The sequence below is a fragment of the Sipha flava genome, unplaced genomic scaffold, assembly GCF_003268045.1.
Source record: "Sipha flava isolate LNK unplaced genomic scaffold, YSA_version1 88_pilon_pilon, whole genome shotgun sequence".
NCBI lineage: Eukaryota > Metazoa > Arthropoda > Insecta > Hemiptera > Aphididae > Sipha > Sipha flava.
This window is the reverse complement of record NW_020273630.1, coordinates 63,209-81,905: the sequence shown is the minus strand read 5'-3', so window position 1 is coordinate 81,905 and position 18,697 is coordinate 63,209. Positions and strand designations below refer to the sequence as shown.

The window sequence follows — 18,697 nt, the reverse complement described above, 5'->3', positions numbered from 1 at the left end:
AAAAACACTTCTAAATTATCCAAGAAAATGAATATTTTGTTTTAAACAAAAAAAAAAAAACCATTATTCTTCCCCCGTGCTACGTGTCATTACCGAGTATGGAGCCCGGAAACATATTTCAACAGTTTGATTAGTTTTGATTGCCAATTATTTCCAAGTGAAATGTACGTTGAGAGTTAAACATTTCTGCGACACAGAAAACATTTATTAAAACGTGTAGTTGACCAAAGCTTTACACTAATAGCAGTCGTGGTAGAATTTGCGACGAAATAATATATTTCCAGTCGTAATCGTAACGATTTAAATCGCTTGAAACCTATAAGAGCACTTATCGGGCGTACAGATTTGTCAACTCTATGACGAGTGCCACTTTGTCATATACATGCTTCGAGTTAAATAATCATAAATACACCGAATACGTATATACTTACATGAAAATTATTAAAACATTAGAAAAATTGTAATATATTTCATATATTCACTATTTACGTACGTCCGAGATCGAGAACCCCAAAAATCCATTTTTCACCGCCGACCGTCTAAACAGTCACTAAAATATCATTATCTCAATACATTTGTATCATCGACTGTGTTCCTAATTTTCTTACGTTCAACTGTTTGATTGTACGTTAATTGTACACGTACACATTTTCGGTTCGTTTGCGTTTGAAGACCTGCGCTTGATGAAAACGAAAACAATTTTATAGTTTCCCGTGACTCGTACGATCCTTTATCGAATTTTTATACTTTAACTATGAGTTCAGGGCCGGCGTTAGAGGAAGGCAAAACGGGGCATTTGTCCAGAGCCTCTCACCTTCAAGGACCTCGTGCTTAAAATGTTCATTGAAAAATATTTTCTACGGAAATCTCATAAAATAAAACGTGAAATGTGTAGATCGCCTGGCGATTACGATTCCTCGAGAAATCCATAGGCGTGTAACGAAACAAATTAATAAAACAACAATATTATATTCAATATGTCATGCACCAATGACGATCCGTATGGCACTCCATGCGGTATGGAAACCGGGATACAAAGGAAATTAATTTTTTCACGTTTCTTAAATCGAATCAGTCATTACCCAATATCGCGTGCAGCGTGTCTGACTACATGTTATCGCCTTTAATTGCGGCCTCCTACAGGCTATAGGTGACTATTTTTGTGGGAAAAATAAGTTTTGCCCAGGTCCTCGCAAAAGTTAACGCCCGCCCAGTATGGTTTCGAAGACACGCGCGGTCCGGTAGAATATTTTATCCCTAGGACGATGAAGGGTAATTGTTTTTTCGTCTTTCGCACCGCGGTGAGTTGATGTGAAAACCGTACGACACATCTTGAAACATCGTAATAACAGCATTTGTTTTCGGATTTTCTCGTACGACCCAACAGCGGTGCCGTCGCGGACGACGCGTCCCCGACCTTTCGAACACCGTTGACGGGTATGAATCACACGGCGCGCACACACGCACGGATCACGGACTGGGTCACGTTATCGTATTATGTGCGACCAAGGCCGCGGCGCGGAGTTCTCGAAAACAACAAAAATCGAATAAACAAACGAATATAAAACTGTTACGGCGGGACGAGCAGAAGAAGAAGAAGTGAAAAAAAAAAAAAGAGGAATTTATGTAACAACGCTTACGCTTTCGTTCGGCGGCGGTAGGAAATTTATAGCCCGATCGTCCGTCCGTCGGCTCCCTCCACGTGTCCCATTAACCACTTTTACACCTACGTGCGGCGGCAGCGGCCCGTACCGCTTTTCAACTGCGCCCGTATAAATACCCGAGTCCGCGCGGCCACCGACACCGAATCAGCAACACACACGCGCGCGCCCGTTTCCGTCGCTACTGCCACCGTCGCTGCTACTACTGCTACCAGTGAAGATCGCATACGATTGTCGGCGCACCGTCATCAGACGCATCAACCCGGATACCGGATCGCATACGGACGACACGTTCACGCCCGCGTTCGCGTCGCGGCAAAACCGTTTTTCCTCGTTCCAGCGGCATCCCTGTGGCCCAGAATAACCGTATCAAGTGAGTACCAACGACACCGTATCACTGTAACGCGCGGCTGGAACGAATAAAGGGTAAGAGCGGAAAAAAACAAATTAACCTGGCCCGTACAAGCACGCCGCAAGGATCTGAGATTTTTGCTATCGAACACGGGCCTGGGTGTACCCAGACATTTTTTATGGGGGAGAGGGGCTAAATTAATTTAAAAAATAAATGTAGATATTTTTTGATACATTTAAACTTACATTTTATTTATATATTATTGTTTTTCCTTAAAGATATGTAATAAGATAAAATAATCCAGTTATTATTAAAGATAGTTTTCTTCTGTATATAATACATATGTTACATTAAAGTAGTGTATGTATACTTTAGAAAACATTTTTAAAATTCTTGAGGGCAAGTCCCCCATCTTGTCCCATCCTGGGGACGCCCATGAACACGGAGAATACGCCGGACCGTTCTACAATCCGATGCGCGAAACTCGTTTTCGTTCCGAAGCACCAGCAGACCTTTGATGTACAAAGTTACCCGATGAATTTCGTTTCTATTTTCATAATTTACATAATAATAACTATACCGCTGAAGGTAACATAGAACACCTTATAAGCCGATGCAAAACCGAAATCAAATAATATATTCGTAAACGTACAGTTATGTTGTACGGGTTATTACGGTTTGGTACGGTCAACTTTTTATTTCAATTGAAACTTTCCTATGCTATGAATAATCTTTGCATTTTTTTTTTCAAATAAAATCAATGTTATTTTATATTAAAAATATTTTTTCTCTCACACGATTGTTATTTTTTTAGAATTTGATAATTTTCTTCTAATTATCAAAAAAAAAAAAAAAAGTAATTGATTTATTTACTTACTCAATTACTTTATTTACGTACTCAATTAAAAAAGATTGAGCCATGTGGAAGAAACATTACTTTTTACTATTTTTTATTTAACAATTTACGACACGTATTTTTTTTTTTTTTATTCTTCATCAATTTTATTCTTTAATATTTCTGTTAATTTTTAATACAGTTGGATGAATACTGTTTGTTGATATCGAGTCGAATTTCAATTATTTCGAGTCAAGTCAAGTTTGAAATTTGATTACTCGAAAAATACTGAGTACTTAAGAAACAGTTTTGGTTACTAATCCGTACAAAATGTTTGTATGAATATCAAATAGAATATTAAGGCAATAACAATTTATTGTTATTCGTTTAAACCTTCGTTTTAACCTTCTTGGTATTTTCTATAAGAAATATTTGAATTCCAGTTATTTATAGTTTTAAAATTTATTTTTCGATAAAGAAATTAAATAAATCCAAGTACTTCATTCAAACCGAGTTCTCGTATTAATAATGTTTTTTATCGAGTCGAATCAACTTCGAGTACTTGACTTGAACAGACTTACAAAGTCAATTACTCGTCCAATTTTACCTTCTAACAATTTTCATAAATTTAAAATTATCCAATAGACTTGGACACTATAAAATATAATATCGTCCATTTATTTATACGTCAATAAATGTGTAGCTACCATTATCTGGAGCAAAAATAATATTGTTTTTTTAGATATTTTAATTCTTGATAATATTATTAACTTTGACACATAAACAGACAAATAAATAAAAGCTTAGCCTGGAGTATTATTATATTATACTTGTAAAGAAAGACCGGTTTCGAATTAAAAATTCATCATCAAGTATATACAATGTTAATAGAATAGCGACTCAACATGAAAAAATAAAATCGAAACTGACTATAATATAATATTTTATTTATTTATATATTAATTTAAGAATATTAACAATTTATTCATTTTTAATTTTACTTTTTATCATTATATTAGCTATCACATTACTCTAGTTGATCCAGGCGTTTTTTCAACGTTTAAATTTTACGTTCCTATTTGGACTAAATTTAAACTTGCATCGCGGTATTTCGTAATGCCGTGCTTGATGATTTTTTTTTTATCCAGTTAAGTAAACATGCGTTAAGAGGAAAATGTTTAGAGTTGAAATTCGGTTTAACTTTTGGTTAATACTGTAAAAAAGTTAATATGAAATATTTTTCTTTTAATAGCCTTAAAGGCTTATTATTTGCATACGGTATAAATATCTAACCAACTAGTGAAGGTCAAACGTTTTGAACAAAATCAACTTTTTAACCAAACACAAACTTTTTAAACCGTTAACGCGCTCAACCTCGGTGTTTTGGGACGCGTTACAACACTGCAATTGCACTCGAATGACGGGTCTCGCACATCTGTGCACGAAAATACAACCGATTCTCGTTGAACGGACCGTCGAGCGATTTGAAATATTGATAGTATAATATTTAAACTTGAAATATTATCGTTGGGTCTACACTTTGCGTTTCGCATTTCGTCCGGAAACGATTGCAATCGGGGGTTGCGGAGAACGGATTTGACGATCCCGTTTCGGAAAAGGTAAAACGCGTTTAACCGATATCGGACCGCGATCCTGGGTGGGGGGGAAATTAAATTTCGATGACGACGCAAAAAGCGCGTTGTTTTTCCAGTCGATAGGTCGCACAGTCACGCCACATATTATTATAATTTACCGTTGGTCTTACGCGAGGGAACACGTCCATTACGGTACCGCAGACATTGGTCGGAGAATATTATTGAAACCCTGCCAAACTGATGCAATCCGCCGATCGGCCGTCACGCGCGTTGTAATAAGAATTCTTACGATCCCCCGGGAGACGATAGCATTGCGCAGCTTACGGAAAAATGTATTTTTTTCCGTTTTTTTTTTTTTTTTTTCGCAAAAACATTAAGTATTCCGTAACAACCCTGCTCGCGTTCGCGAATTGCGAGTCGAGTCTTATTGTTTTGCGATCTCTTACGTTCTTTTACCCCGCGGATCATTAGGTTTTTTTCCTCCTTTCTACGACCGTGACTAGGAACGTAAACGATAATCCCTACGAAACCCGTAATGTTCTCACATACGTTCGTCATGCTTGGATTTTGGAGACGCCGTACTGTGGTAATATCTATTCGGAACAAGAGCCGCGCGGCTATTGAATACAAAACAAATCGTTATCGCTATTTTAATATTGACAGGCGGCAAAGGTAAAAGGTGAACAATTTTAATGAAATCTCACATCGACTGGTGCGAAGTCATTATGCAAATCGTAAAGTTATTAAACCGTAATGGGTTCCTGTAACAGTATTCGCGCAGCTTGCCAATGCTATTCCGATAGCCGAATAATCGTGTCGAATATTTAGCGTCATGTAAAATATAACGGTTTATGCGTACATAGACGTACGAGTATAATTTGATTAGTTGTGGCAATTGTTCAACCTCCGAGCACATGCGTACAGGTACGTCAAATCAATCTCATTATGTTATCTTCATTTTCGCTCGACCCCACCGCGGCTTGCGAATATCTACACGGTCATTTATTTTCATTTTTCACAAGTCAATAATAAATGACCGTTGCGAATTTTCTAGAGATCGCAACCGTCGAATTTTTACGCGATGGGAAACACTGCTCCGATTCATCAATACCTATACAATATATGTGACTTATTTTGACTGTTGCTTGATAAACGCCATGATATGTTATATACCTACTCGATGTATGTTTGAAATAAAACGTTATAATTATTTGACAGTTGTGTATTGAAAAAAACTATTTAAATTATTAAACGTATTATTATAACGGATAACATAAAATTTAAAACGAGTAAAGTCAATGAAATAATTTTAAGTCGTTATGAACAAAACAATATGCATTTATTTTGATACAGTGAAAACCTGCCTAAAATATGAATTAGACAAATTCTGTCACAAAATGTATAAATGCTTTACATGGTAAGCTAGAAACATTGTCTAAAACATTGTATTTATAAGGTCCAGTGATATTTTAACGTACCTATACAGTTTTACCGAATTCAGTTTATAAATTACAATTGTATTCTCAGAAAAACATTGCTGGTCTGCATATTATTATATATAATTTTTTCCACATCAAATTCTACGGTTTTAATGAGTACTTAAGAATAATTTAAAAACCCGGAACATAAACTTGTTCAATGTTTATTATAATGAACGTTACACGTAAAAACTTCGCTGTATAAAATATATTTTTCAAATACTTCCTGACTTCGATATTATAACAGTGATGAAATCTTTGTCATACAGTTGACGAGAGTTGATGGGGAAGAGTAAAGATTTGTTCTATATTAAGAATAAAATAGTATATTAAATAGGTTAATTAGTATTTTCAATTCACCGATAGTTCCCGCAAAATCAGTTAACGTTTTTCTGTGTATTTTGTTTTAATTTACATACCATGGGTCGCATTTATTTTATAGATACGTCTGTGAGGTCTATTATACTAATGTTATTTTTTCTCTCTATATTTGGTCGTTAAATAATTCGAAAACATTTCACCGTATGCGTACCGGTTTTTTCATACGAAAATCGGTTGTAACTTTTCAATTTGTACCGTCTACACATAATTACATACATATACACATACACATAATTGTCAACTTTGATGGGTATTTTTTTCTTCATTCATTTTCATTATCGTTAAAGTGGGCCTTTGGCACAAAAAATAAATATATATTATATACTTGAAATATTATCACTTACTCGTATACCAGTAAAGTTCCGTTCAAGGTTTTGAAATGATTGGTGCTGTACACATTACGTTAACTAATGACAGGGACGGCTCGTTTTTTCCCGTTCTGGGGGCCATTTCAAAAATTACCTCTCCAAAATACCTTCCACAATAATAAGAGAGTGAAATTTCCGAAGTATACAAAAAGTCTATGTGTAACTTTTGGAAAACTTTTTATACTTACCGTCAAAAAAGTTATTACAAACATAAGAACTAAAAAAACATATTATTTAAACGACCTATCCAAAATCCTCGTTTTGTTTTGATCCTAATCATTTGTTTACACATTATTATGATCAGTGCTGGATTACCCATTAGGCGGAGTAGGTGCCCGCCTTAGGGCCTCACTCATTTAAGGGGCCTTGTGAAAACGGAAAACTATATTTTTTTTTATTTAATAATACATGTATTTTATTAACGAATTTACGGGACAAAAGTCATTATGAAATATTATATATAAATATATGTACTAAGTTGTATGCGTTATAGGCAGTAATAATAATACAATTATTTTGAAAAAAAATAGAAATAATATAACAATTTATTGATTTTTCTTGCAAATAAAAAAATTCAATAAATACGATTTTGGTTATAAATAATAGTTGGTTGTTATTAAAGATGTTTATTTTAATTATTGGATAGCAATGTTAAAAATGTATGTAAAAAATTATTTCGTAGGGCCCAACATTTTAATTGCCTAAAGGCCCACAAATGTTTAATCCGGCACTGATTATGATTATATACAATAAACATTTTTTATCGGTACAATATAACGTTCAATTATTAGTGGAAGAAAACTATTAAATTATGCCATTATATATATTTATCGTATTTATATTTATTAAGTCTTCCGATTAAAAAATAATATAGTTTAGTTTATATTTAATACTTGGTTCTTACAATAAGCGTTTATATTGGTAAACTGATTAACATAACTTACTTTAAACTAATTACTTAATATTCCTATCGTGGAAAATATTTGTATTCAATAATTTCGTATTTTTAGAAAATTTCAATCTAACGAAGAGTTAACAAAAAAACGATAAATTAATTTACCACGATTGTTATTTTATAGTTTCGGAAAAGCGCTAACTATAGTGATTTTATTAAATTCACTCCCGAGATATTCAGAATATAATCTATGTATTTTTTTACGTATAATAAAAACAAACAGTTTTTTCACTTCGAATTATTTTGTTTGCGTGTAGAGGGCATAGACTATAAAATACGCTTAAATGCATAAGACTTAGTCGGGACAACATAACATCAACGTTAAAATAATATTTTTTCTGTAAATTATACTGCCGATGAACTGAAAATGTTATTTATTCAACCATAAATAAGTTATATAACATCTAATATTTACGTTGTGCGTATATTTATTATTTTTGGATTTTTTTAACTTAATGTTTATTCATATTTCACGTCATTGTGACAACATGTTTACTGCGTAATAAGTATTTAAGTTTTCTATTCGATTTGAAATGAGTAATGAAATCGAATTAATATAATTTACATTTATAAAAGTAAAAATAACCGTTAACGGATACTACAAAATACGTAAAACACTGAATTAACCATATTTACGATAACGTTTTCGTTAATCCATTAGACATAATGTATCTTTAACGACTTAAAATGTTTAACGATGATTACTTTCGAAGTGTTTTAATTTTTATTTCTTCATTTGACACCGAAGTATATAATACTGAATAATATACACTTTTCCGTTCATATTATAATATGGTAAAAAAAAAGAAATTAAAATCTCTTTGCCAAGACACCATTATTATCTCATTTGTTTAATAATCTCTATTGGTAAATATTTACTTTTAGTTTGATTAATTACACTGGTAATGGATGAATTTAAATATCAAAATGTGTGTAAATCCATTTTAATTAGATCTTCTTTTAAATAAACCCTCAAAAAACACTTAAATGGGATTTTTTCTTCGCTCTTTTCATTTCTACTCAACATAATAATATAATTTTTTTAATCCATATTATTACTTTATAGGGTATATTATATTATTTTAATTACTCGATATCAACATGTTTACTAAAAATTAATTTAAAATTCATATTTTACTCTCCATAAAATAATAATAATAATTATAGTGATATTGTAATAATAACAGGAAATCGTTCATTAACTCAATTGTATACCGGTAAAGTATTCGTTCACAGTTATAAAATTACGATTAAAATTTATTTCACAATATCTTCGCAAAATAATATTGTATTCAAATCACAAATAACAATTTTTTATTTTATGTTAAATAAATTAACAGATGACTACGAATCAGTAACACCTATAAACTTCAAATGCAACGGAAAAGCTCATTTGCTTTAGTAAACACTATTAATTATATAATGACAATGGTTGTGGTTCGTGGTCTTTCTAAAGTAGTATTAATTTGCGGCGTTCTATTTAGTAAATTATATTAAAAAATATTAACAGAATGTGAATACTTATTTTTATATTTTATTATAATCAATTTTAACGTAATGAACTATTTATGAACAAGTAGAACTCATTAAAAAAGGTGATTCGTATAAATTCGAAAAAATAAATAATCATACGCCAATAAAATTACATATATACACGTACACGTCTTTGTAGCAACATAATAATAAATTTGCCTTCGCCAGCTTGGGTATGGCATACGTAACTATTACTACTGTTTTTTAGGCAAAACAGCTATCGTAAAGAGTTTTTATTTTTAATTTTTATTTTTGGTCGTAAATAAAAATGGCATACTATCGAACAGGTGTACATGGTGATAAGCATACCGGTAGCTTTGTCTGTACATCGCAATAAAATTATATGTTTCTCAACTCAAAGATACATATATATATATATACTCATGACTGTCTCAATTCAAAAAAATAAAAAAACGTGATGTTTCATAAAAATTTCTCTGATTATGTTTCAACTTTAGATTTTTAACTATATGAAAACAAACAACGACTCGTTCCTACACGTCTTTCCGTACGAGAGTATGCAAATGATCGTGGATGGAACTTTTGGTTCTATAGAAATGTCAAGTCGTCAACATTAATGTTTTCCCATGAAGGAAATTTAACCATTAAACGAATGGAATGTTGTATTTTTTAAAATCGTTTCGAGTTTCTATACGCGCATTAAAAAATTACGATTTGACGGATAAATTTAAAAATAAACGGACGAAAAGTTAATTTGGTGACAATTAAGTTGAACCAATGACCGAAAACATCTTCCGTACGAGTCGTACGTAATCGGAATCGTTTCGATCGAACGCGGGAATAGAATATTTTACAACGGTGGCGAACAAATGACGCGCAATAATATTATTACGTGCACAACGCCGTGTCGTAACACACGATGTAATAAGCCGGTCGTCTTCGCGTGGTTATTATCGTTGTAACTATTTTAACGCATCCAGTGCTGCTTGGTCCGGGAAAAGGGTTAAGTGATGGAAGCGTACGGGGCATATGGGTTGAAAGGTGATCGGTGAAAAAAAAATAAACGAATTAAAAAATAAATACAAACGTTGGGTTAGGCGCAATCGTTATTATTAATCGACTTCCGCTTGATTTCGTTGATGTGACGATCGTAATCGTAACAGTAATAGACTCGTCATCGCCGCGGCCGAGTCGACCGACAAGACCACACCGTTACGCGTTACCTCATGATCGATTGCCTGCTCCGGGGAACGCATCGTCGAGATTTTCGTCCTGAAAGGACGTCCGCGATCGCGTTATCGTCGCGTTGATTTGCACTGACGAGTAGTGTGCCGTGAAAACTCTCGGAAATCTCCAGAAGCGCATTTCGACGAACGACTTGTGATCAATCCCGACGACACGACGCGATTCGATTTCGTCCACGTCTTCACCTCGACTGGGTACAAATTTTCGCTGACGAAAAAGGTAAATTTTACCGCAGTAGATTGTGATCGGGGTTACCACGCCACCGTTTCGTGTACAACTTGACCTTTGTATTTGTTCTCCACGTAGTAGTTTGGCGTGGATCGTAAAGTTTACGAAGCAGATATAAGAAGGAAGGGGAGATGAAATGAAATGTCGTTTGAAAAAAAAACGATTGAAAACCGCATCGAAATGATTACGCTCGACCAAAAACCGCGTGCACGATCGAACAATAAACAACCGTTGGTGTAATATTGCACTTGCACGTGTATCCGATATCGAAACACGAGTTCCGTTCCTCACCTCCCCAAGATGGCTGTGGATCCGAAAGAAGACGTGTCCGGAGCACGAATCTCACTCCATCCGCGTCAGCAGCGACCATTTTTCCGTACGAGAGGTATCGAGTTACGTCCGAAACACGCCGGGACTTCGAGAATGGTTCGCGATCCCTGACCGGCTGAATCAGAACCCTTTTTCCCACTTGAGAACGGCGACGGCTGAAAACTCTCGGCGACTTCGAGGGATACTTTTAGCCGAAACACGAATGCTTTGCAAACAACGGACGTGGTTCTTTTGGGGATCATGTTTGCGATACCGGTCGGGTATTCATTTAACACAATACCTATCGCGTGACGGACACCTTGCACACGGGCGGCGGGCGAGGGAAAAAATTGTATAACGTTGTTACTGGGTTCTCGACGGTTTTCTACACACAGGCGATCACCGTGGCAGGCCAAAACTCACCTTCTCCCCACCCGCCCATTAACCCGTTCGCACCGTGCCCTAGATTTTCAGGTCGAAACGCAGCCGTATACGCGACGATCGTGGAAAACGAGTCGATCGCTTTCGATGTGGATGAAATGAAATACACCAAAGTCGTATCGACGTTTATTGGTCGTCCTCCCTCGGATAAACAGCAGTCCGTTCTGAAACCGTCCCGAAGAACGAACCTACTTGCACTTGGATTCACCGTCCGAGACGGCATTGTGCGCGACACTCAAGTCATTACAGTGTAGACTATAAGTTAAAAAAAATAAAAAAAAATATTACGTAAAACTAGAAAAAATGCATCACCGGGCCAAGGTCTTTGTGTACTTCTGGTACATACACACGTGTGTTCTTCGAAGTGCAGGCTCGAATCCTGTTGATGAAATAGCGCACCGCCGCCGATGGACAATATTGTGTTATCAACGTGTTGGAGGACCAATGCGACAAATTCCGATGGAACGTTACACAACTGCGTTGCATAAAACCGAAATTATATGTACGGCGGTCGGAAAAAAAGAAGAAAAAATCGATAATTTCATAAAAAAAAAAATTTTAAATAAATAATCTTCCCCCGCACACGTGTTACGGTATTACTTCTACTACTACTACTATTACAACAGGTTTCCGTGGTTTTCGATCAAATGATCGTGTGCAATATTTTTCCCGATATTGCGCCAAAATCAAAACCCGAATAACCCGTTCCGAAATCCGGGACGACAAAACGGTTATGGAAAAAAGCCGATGTCAGAGAGATTATTAGCAGGTTCGCTCTTCACCTGTCGTGTAATGTTATCTAAGAACATGATATGTACACCGAAAATCATCATACGGCACTGCGGTCCGTTCGCATCGACGTTGCCTATAACAGCTGTATACAGTACACGGTCGTATATAAATCTAATAGCCGAACGTATCGCGTTACACACATGATGTGAAACGTAGAGGAATATAATATATTAAATTTTTTTTATTTTTATTACACGTCGAAGTGTCGCTGTAACAGTTTTATAATCGTTACCGTTGTAAGATTAAACCATAAAGGTCAGTTAGTTTGACATTTTCAACCCGTACCACAGACCGATGGCACTAGTACAAGGATGATTATTTGTTACTTGATCTCATATGAATTTTTGAATTAATAAGCCATAAACGCATCAATCGTACTACAACCGCAGATGGTATTGCGTTACAATACACTCTAGTGCAAGGTGGTGATTATCGTTTAAACATAGACATAATATTTGTTCGGTAAACTGAACGATAGACCGAATCGCGTCGGTTAACTTAACCGTATCACAAATTCGAGTATAATTAAATACTTAATTTGGTAATGCGTATCTGTCGCTGTGAAATTTCGTACTTTCGACTACTTGTGCTGTATAATTTTACTTTACTGGCTCGCAACCGAAATCGATTTTATTACAACAGTTTACCGGGCTCGTGTATTATAAAAGAAAATGTTTTGACGATGAATTAACACATAACGTGCGAACAGATGCGCTTACAATTTTTCTGCACAACGATCGTCCAATCCAAGAATACACGTTATTTCCAAAATAATATTTGAATAAATATGATAACGAAAGTTTCAAAAGCGATTCATTTTCATACGGATTCAGCTGCACGAAGTTTAACGCCAACGTTCGGAATGGCGAAGAGAAGAGTAATAAATAGTTAACGTCCAAAACCGTTCCATATGCACCCAAGCGTCTACGGTCATTTTTTCGCAATCAGATAACCATACAGTACGAGCATAGGCGTGGTGTCTACAATACTTTTAGGTCCTATTTTAACAAAACGTGTAGATATATTCAAATACGATATACCAATAAGATATTTAATGTATAAACAATTAAATAAACATAACTTTATCTTTTTCTTTTAATATTGTAGTATATTAGTCCTGATGGATATTTGAGTTTCATACATTTTTTTTGATAGATTATGATCCATACTTTTGCAGTCAATTGTAGCTGCTATATTATCATAATAAGTTTTTACACCAACATTTTGAAAATTTAATTTTGTTTATTCCATTACGAAACATCACTTTTTTCAATCAAATATTTTAGAATAAAATACATTTAGTTTCAACAAGATCAGTTGAAATGTAGGTCCCTACCCTACTTAAATAGTAGTGCCCCATTTACAATATTTCTAAAGGGTACCCTGACACACCCGGCAATCCACGTGTCTACGAGTACAAGGATATATGACGATTCGGATGCCATGATGCGTGCGAATACGTTTTACATGTCAGTCGTTTGTGCGCCGATTTATCGGCTCGTTATACTGGTTATAACAGAAACCAAACATGATGGGTCTAACGGGTAAAGAAACCAAAAGACAACTCACTCGGCTTTTAAAATCGAGTACCGTTTTCCGATAGCAAGGACAATAATAATAATAGCAATAATGTTCTAGTCGGTTATTTGGCGATTCTCGCAATTTAATAGAGGTACCTCTCGGCCGATTTAAAATCACGTACCATTAAAGTGACCAGTAGTTGATTGTCCACGTTCACCCTTAAGGTGTAGGTGTTTATGTGCATTCCGCGCTGAACAAACGAATCGTTGTAAAAACTTTGGTGTGACTTCGCCTACCGCTTCCCACAAACAGACAAGATTTGTCACTACTCACCAATATAGGCTTAGCGAGAAGATGAAAAACTGTGATTTTGTGAAACAAATTTTAATTTAGGATATTCCTAAGTAAAGCAATAGTAATAATACACTGAATAAGAAAAATTGTCAAACTTAATTATTGTTTTGCGTACCGAGATTATAGTTGATTAGATTTTAACTCAAACACAAAATTATGAGATTCATTTATTTTTAATCTGGGAGGGCTATGAAAATATTTAGAAGGGCTAAGCTCTCTAATCCCACCCTCTAGTCGCGCCTATGGTTAAGTGTCAAACATTTGTGAAATATCGTAAAGTTGCGACTACGTAGTTACGTAGTGTATTCCCGTATGATTTTCAAAACCGTTTCATAAAACATTGACACACAAAGATCGACTTAGACACCACAGCACGTTATCATCTTATTGTATTTCACTCACGCATCGGTTGTTTCGAGTCAGTTGTGTTCATACTGAAAACGGCCATCACCTAGCCGTTGCACTCAACCGTTCAATAAATTATGGATAATACGTCGTAAGACTCTACGGGAGAGAACTTATAAAGAGGCATTTAAAATATTTAACTTTCCATTTAAAATTACGGTTCAAAATTAAAACGATGTCACACCCAGAGCTTTTAGTACAAACGCGAAATTAATGAAAAGCCCGAGAACAAAACCAATGATTATTTTGTTTGGAAAATGTTTAATGAACGGTTGGGACCTTATAATTGGTTATAAGTTTATAGTTTAAACCCAAAACTGATATAAGCAATTTAAATAAAATATCAATATGTAATAATAATTCTAATTTAAGTTTTTTAAAAATATTTGAAAAATTTTAAAGTACATTATCTACGTTTTATTCCTTTGTTCCATTAAAATTTTAAAGTATATTTTAGATATGACTTTTGGAATTTATTATATTTTTCAACTTCTTTTCGCTAACGTATAACGTTTAATAATTTAACGATCAACAAGTAGATATTGCCTATTCAACATTTTTTATCGATCGAACCGATCAACAAGTTGTTTTTTGGTGTGTAGTATTATGTGGGATAAATTCTAAGCTTGATATACGTGGGGGATACTAAACATAAAACGAAGTACGAAAAAAAAAAAACGAAAATCTCGTCTTTTGCACGGATCGTAAAAACACCAATTTTTTACCGTGCAACGAATTCCGTTTCATTTTTCCGACTCATACCAGTTTTATTCCTGCCGCACTGTAAAAATGTAAACAGTATCATGGGTGGTCTTAAATATTTTTCGTCTAAATGTTTATGGACGAAATAAAACTACTGGGCTTCATAGCTCATGACGTTAAATTTATTTGATTACACTTCGACCGTCATATTGCAACAACCGGTCGAAGAGTGCTCATCATTAAAAATTTATGATCTTAAAAAAAAAAAAAAAATAATATTAAAAACGATTCGTGCCGACCTCTAACCGCATTCGGATAGATCTCGGTTCTAAATGCCAAAACTTTGCCGTTCCGTCCTGTGTTAAGTATTTGTTACGGTCGTATAATGTTCAACCAGTATTTGACTTGAGGGGACGGAGTACCCTACCTAATTTTCAAAAATTTTAGTGTCCCTCTACTATTTTTACATTGTAATTATAACGCTTCAAAAGTCTTGAGGATGTTATTTTTTTTTTTTTAAAGTAAACAGAGTCCTTCTTCTTTAATTTTATCGAGTCAGGCACTGTGTTCAACCGCCGTTTTTTACACGTTATTATTATGATTATTAATATCGATCGTCTCAGAACAAGCCACTAATGCAAACGTTTCAACTTTGTTTTCTAGATACACGTGAAACCATGAACGCGTTCGGCAAAGCGTCGTTTCTCATGTTAGTGGCCGTCTCGTGCCACGTGTACGCGCAACGTGTGCCGACCAGTACTCCGTGCTCGCTGTCGTTCTACCGGTACCTGTACAACCTGCCCGGCGAACAGATCCGGCCCAACGTGCCGGAAGGCACGTACGTGTTCGGCAAGCGGGTGGGCCCACCGTCGCCAGAGGGCCAAGCGTCCAACGCGATCCCAGCCGTCCTGAAGCCCGCGCCGTCGTACGAGGCACCGCTGTACCTGCCGCCACCGAAACCGACCACCACCTCGACGACGACCACCACGACCACGACTACAACCACCCCGCGGCCGACCACCTCGGCCCCATTGTATATACCGCCCAGCCCGTACTACCCCGCGGAGGCCTCGAACACCGTGTCCGTGGTGCAACCGGTTAAACCCAACTGCGAGAAGCCCGGCCATGTGCACCAGATTGACGCTGGCCTGTTGCCACCGTACCGCGTGGAGATCACCAAGTTCCAGCAGCCACAACCCACGTTCCTGGTGCCGCAGTTCGTGCCACTGCCCTCGCAGCCCAGGTCATCGGAAAACGAGATCGTGGCCGCGTCGCCCAGGAAACCGGCGTTCCCCGCGTTCCCACCGGCCCCACGCTTCCCTTCATACAACGAACCGGCACCGGCGACCGAGAACTGCGACAAGCACCGGCCCCGCCCCGTAATCACAACCACGAGCACCACGCCCGAGCCGACCACCACACCGGAGCCCGTGGTTGAGACCCGCCAGAACGAGATCGTGGTGTTGCCCGAGCCGCACGCCAAGGCTGCCACCGCTGACTGCGGCCACAAGCAGCACAATGTGGTCGTCGAGTCGCTGGGCGTGCCGTCTACCGACTACGGCGTAGTCTCAGCCCCCGCGGCTCCGGCCCCGTCGGCCGGCTACTCGTACGACCGGCCCAGCGAACCGTTAGCCTACCCGACGGCCGCCGCCGGTTACACGTACCCCAAGGCCAGCCCGTCGTTCGAGTACCCTGGTGCGTTCGCCTCTCAGGCGCAGTCGCTGTTCGAGTCAGAGTCGCCCAAGTCATCCGTCGGCAACACCGACGACGGCGACCTGGTCATCCTCAAGGTCTAGAATGCGCCAACGTCCTCGTCCGCGCACACCCCCACACTCTTCCAGGATCCCTTCATTACCAACGGTTAACCGGTCGCTCATTCGAACCGGTACCTGTTATCGGGTATTTTGCATATCATCGTGATATTACTGAACGATTAGACAATCGATTATTATTATCCACAAAAATATTGGAATAAGACGTCGTACAGAAATACACAATTCACCATACATATTCACGCATTTAGTTGTATCGTTACCATTAGTATTATTAGCGAAGAACAAAACGTTTGTTCATTATTATTATTAATATTATAATTTTTTTTTTTTTAATCATTTCAACGTACAATAAGATTATCATAAATTTTTTTTTATTATTATTATTATTTGTTCATTTTATTTAAGTTCATTCAATAAATTATAATATTGTATCGAAAGTTTTTTTTTTTTTTTTGTTTATCCTTTTCCAGCTTACCGAGGGTACAAATCACCCGGTGCCGTTTAGGGTGACATATTAAATGTCACCAAATATATTACAATTGTACAGACCACTTCCCGTTTCCCGGTTCCCGAGTGGAACCGTGTATCAATGATACCGGAAATGGGATTAACAAAAGTTATATGATTATAAATATAAAACTCCGATGAGCTTTATGTATACAAAAGAATGGACTGTATTTTGCATTTACATTACATATTTGTAATAATTAATAATAATAAAAAAAGTAAGGCGCCCACTTACAACAATATAATAAAATCAGAATATTATCTATTGATAATGAAACAAATATGATAATAATATTATTATGATGATAAGGATAATCCTTGATAAACGATACCGAAATCCGACTGTCACCCGACCGCGTTGGTGGTTGATGACGACCGCGACCGGATATAACATGGCATCGATGGGATCACCAAACAGGACCGCCCTCCCGCGGTACAATATGGCCGTGCACAACAACGACCGCGGAGTCCGATGTGGCAACGCATACGCGATCACGACAACGAAAAATGACGGTGGGACCGACCCCAAGAACGCGACGATAAGGCGACACAAACGAACACATTTTGTGCGCGCGTACGCAAAAGCACACCGAACAAAAATGACCGCGACGACAAGGCGACACAAACGCCGTTTCACTCGCGTAGGCCGTCCGTGCCGAACTAAAACAGAAAGAAAAGGTCGTAGTAAGACCACACACGCGACCGGTTGTTATCTCGGCGCGGGTAGATAGGGGGGCGGCGGCGAGCACTTCTAGAATGTTCTAGACGCGACACCGCCGATACACCGATACACCGTGAACAAACGGAAAACCCATCGTTGCCCGAACAACAATTGAATGTGAAATTGTTTTCGAACATAATCTCAAGACAATGACTGGTGAACATCAACATGGGAGAGTAGATAATTTGTGCCAAAAGTGGTAGAAAAAAAGTAAAAAATATATGTAATAAGCGCCAAGACCGATAAAAAATAGTACTATGTAATTTTCCATACAAATTTATCAAAACTGGTTCATCGTTTAGTTTTAATATCATCAGATATCATTCGTAAAGATAAAAAAAAAATTAATGGTACTGTTATAAAGTTAAAACACTGGTGCCTTGGAATGTACATTTAGTTCTTGGATGAAGAGCCACTTGGAAGCACTGCACGCCATTGGCTTCTTTATTTATGTTTTTAAATTGTATGCAAGACAAAGTAAGGTATATCGTGGCATAAGAGATATGTATTGTACGAGATATTAATTGTTGAACGTATAAAGTTATTCCCTACTACAAGGTCGATTTGGAAACTACATT

The 18,697-nt window shown here is 36.8% G+C and overlaps 1 protein-coding gene across 1 annotated transcript; it reads left to right on the top strand.

The window, feature by feature from the left end:
- The first annotated feature begins 1,787 nt into the window (after window positions 1–1,787).
- Window positions 1,788–17,251, top strand: LOC112693518 (extensin-like). Its single transcript, XM_025568630.1, has 2 exons — window positions 1,788–2,034; window positions 15,780–17,251. Exon 2 carries the CDS (start codon window positions 15,794–15,796, stop codon window positions 16,910–16,912), a length of 1,119 nt encoding a protein of 372 aa, XP_025424415.1. The 5' UTR covers window positions 1,788–2,034; window positions 15,780–15,793; the 3' UTR covers window positions 16,913–17,251.
- The last annotated feature ends 1,446 nt before the right edge of the window (window positions 17,252–18,697 follow it).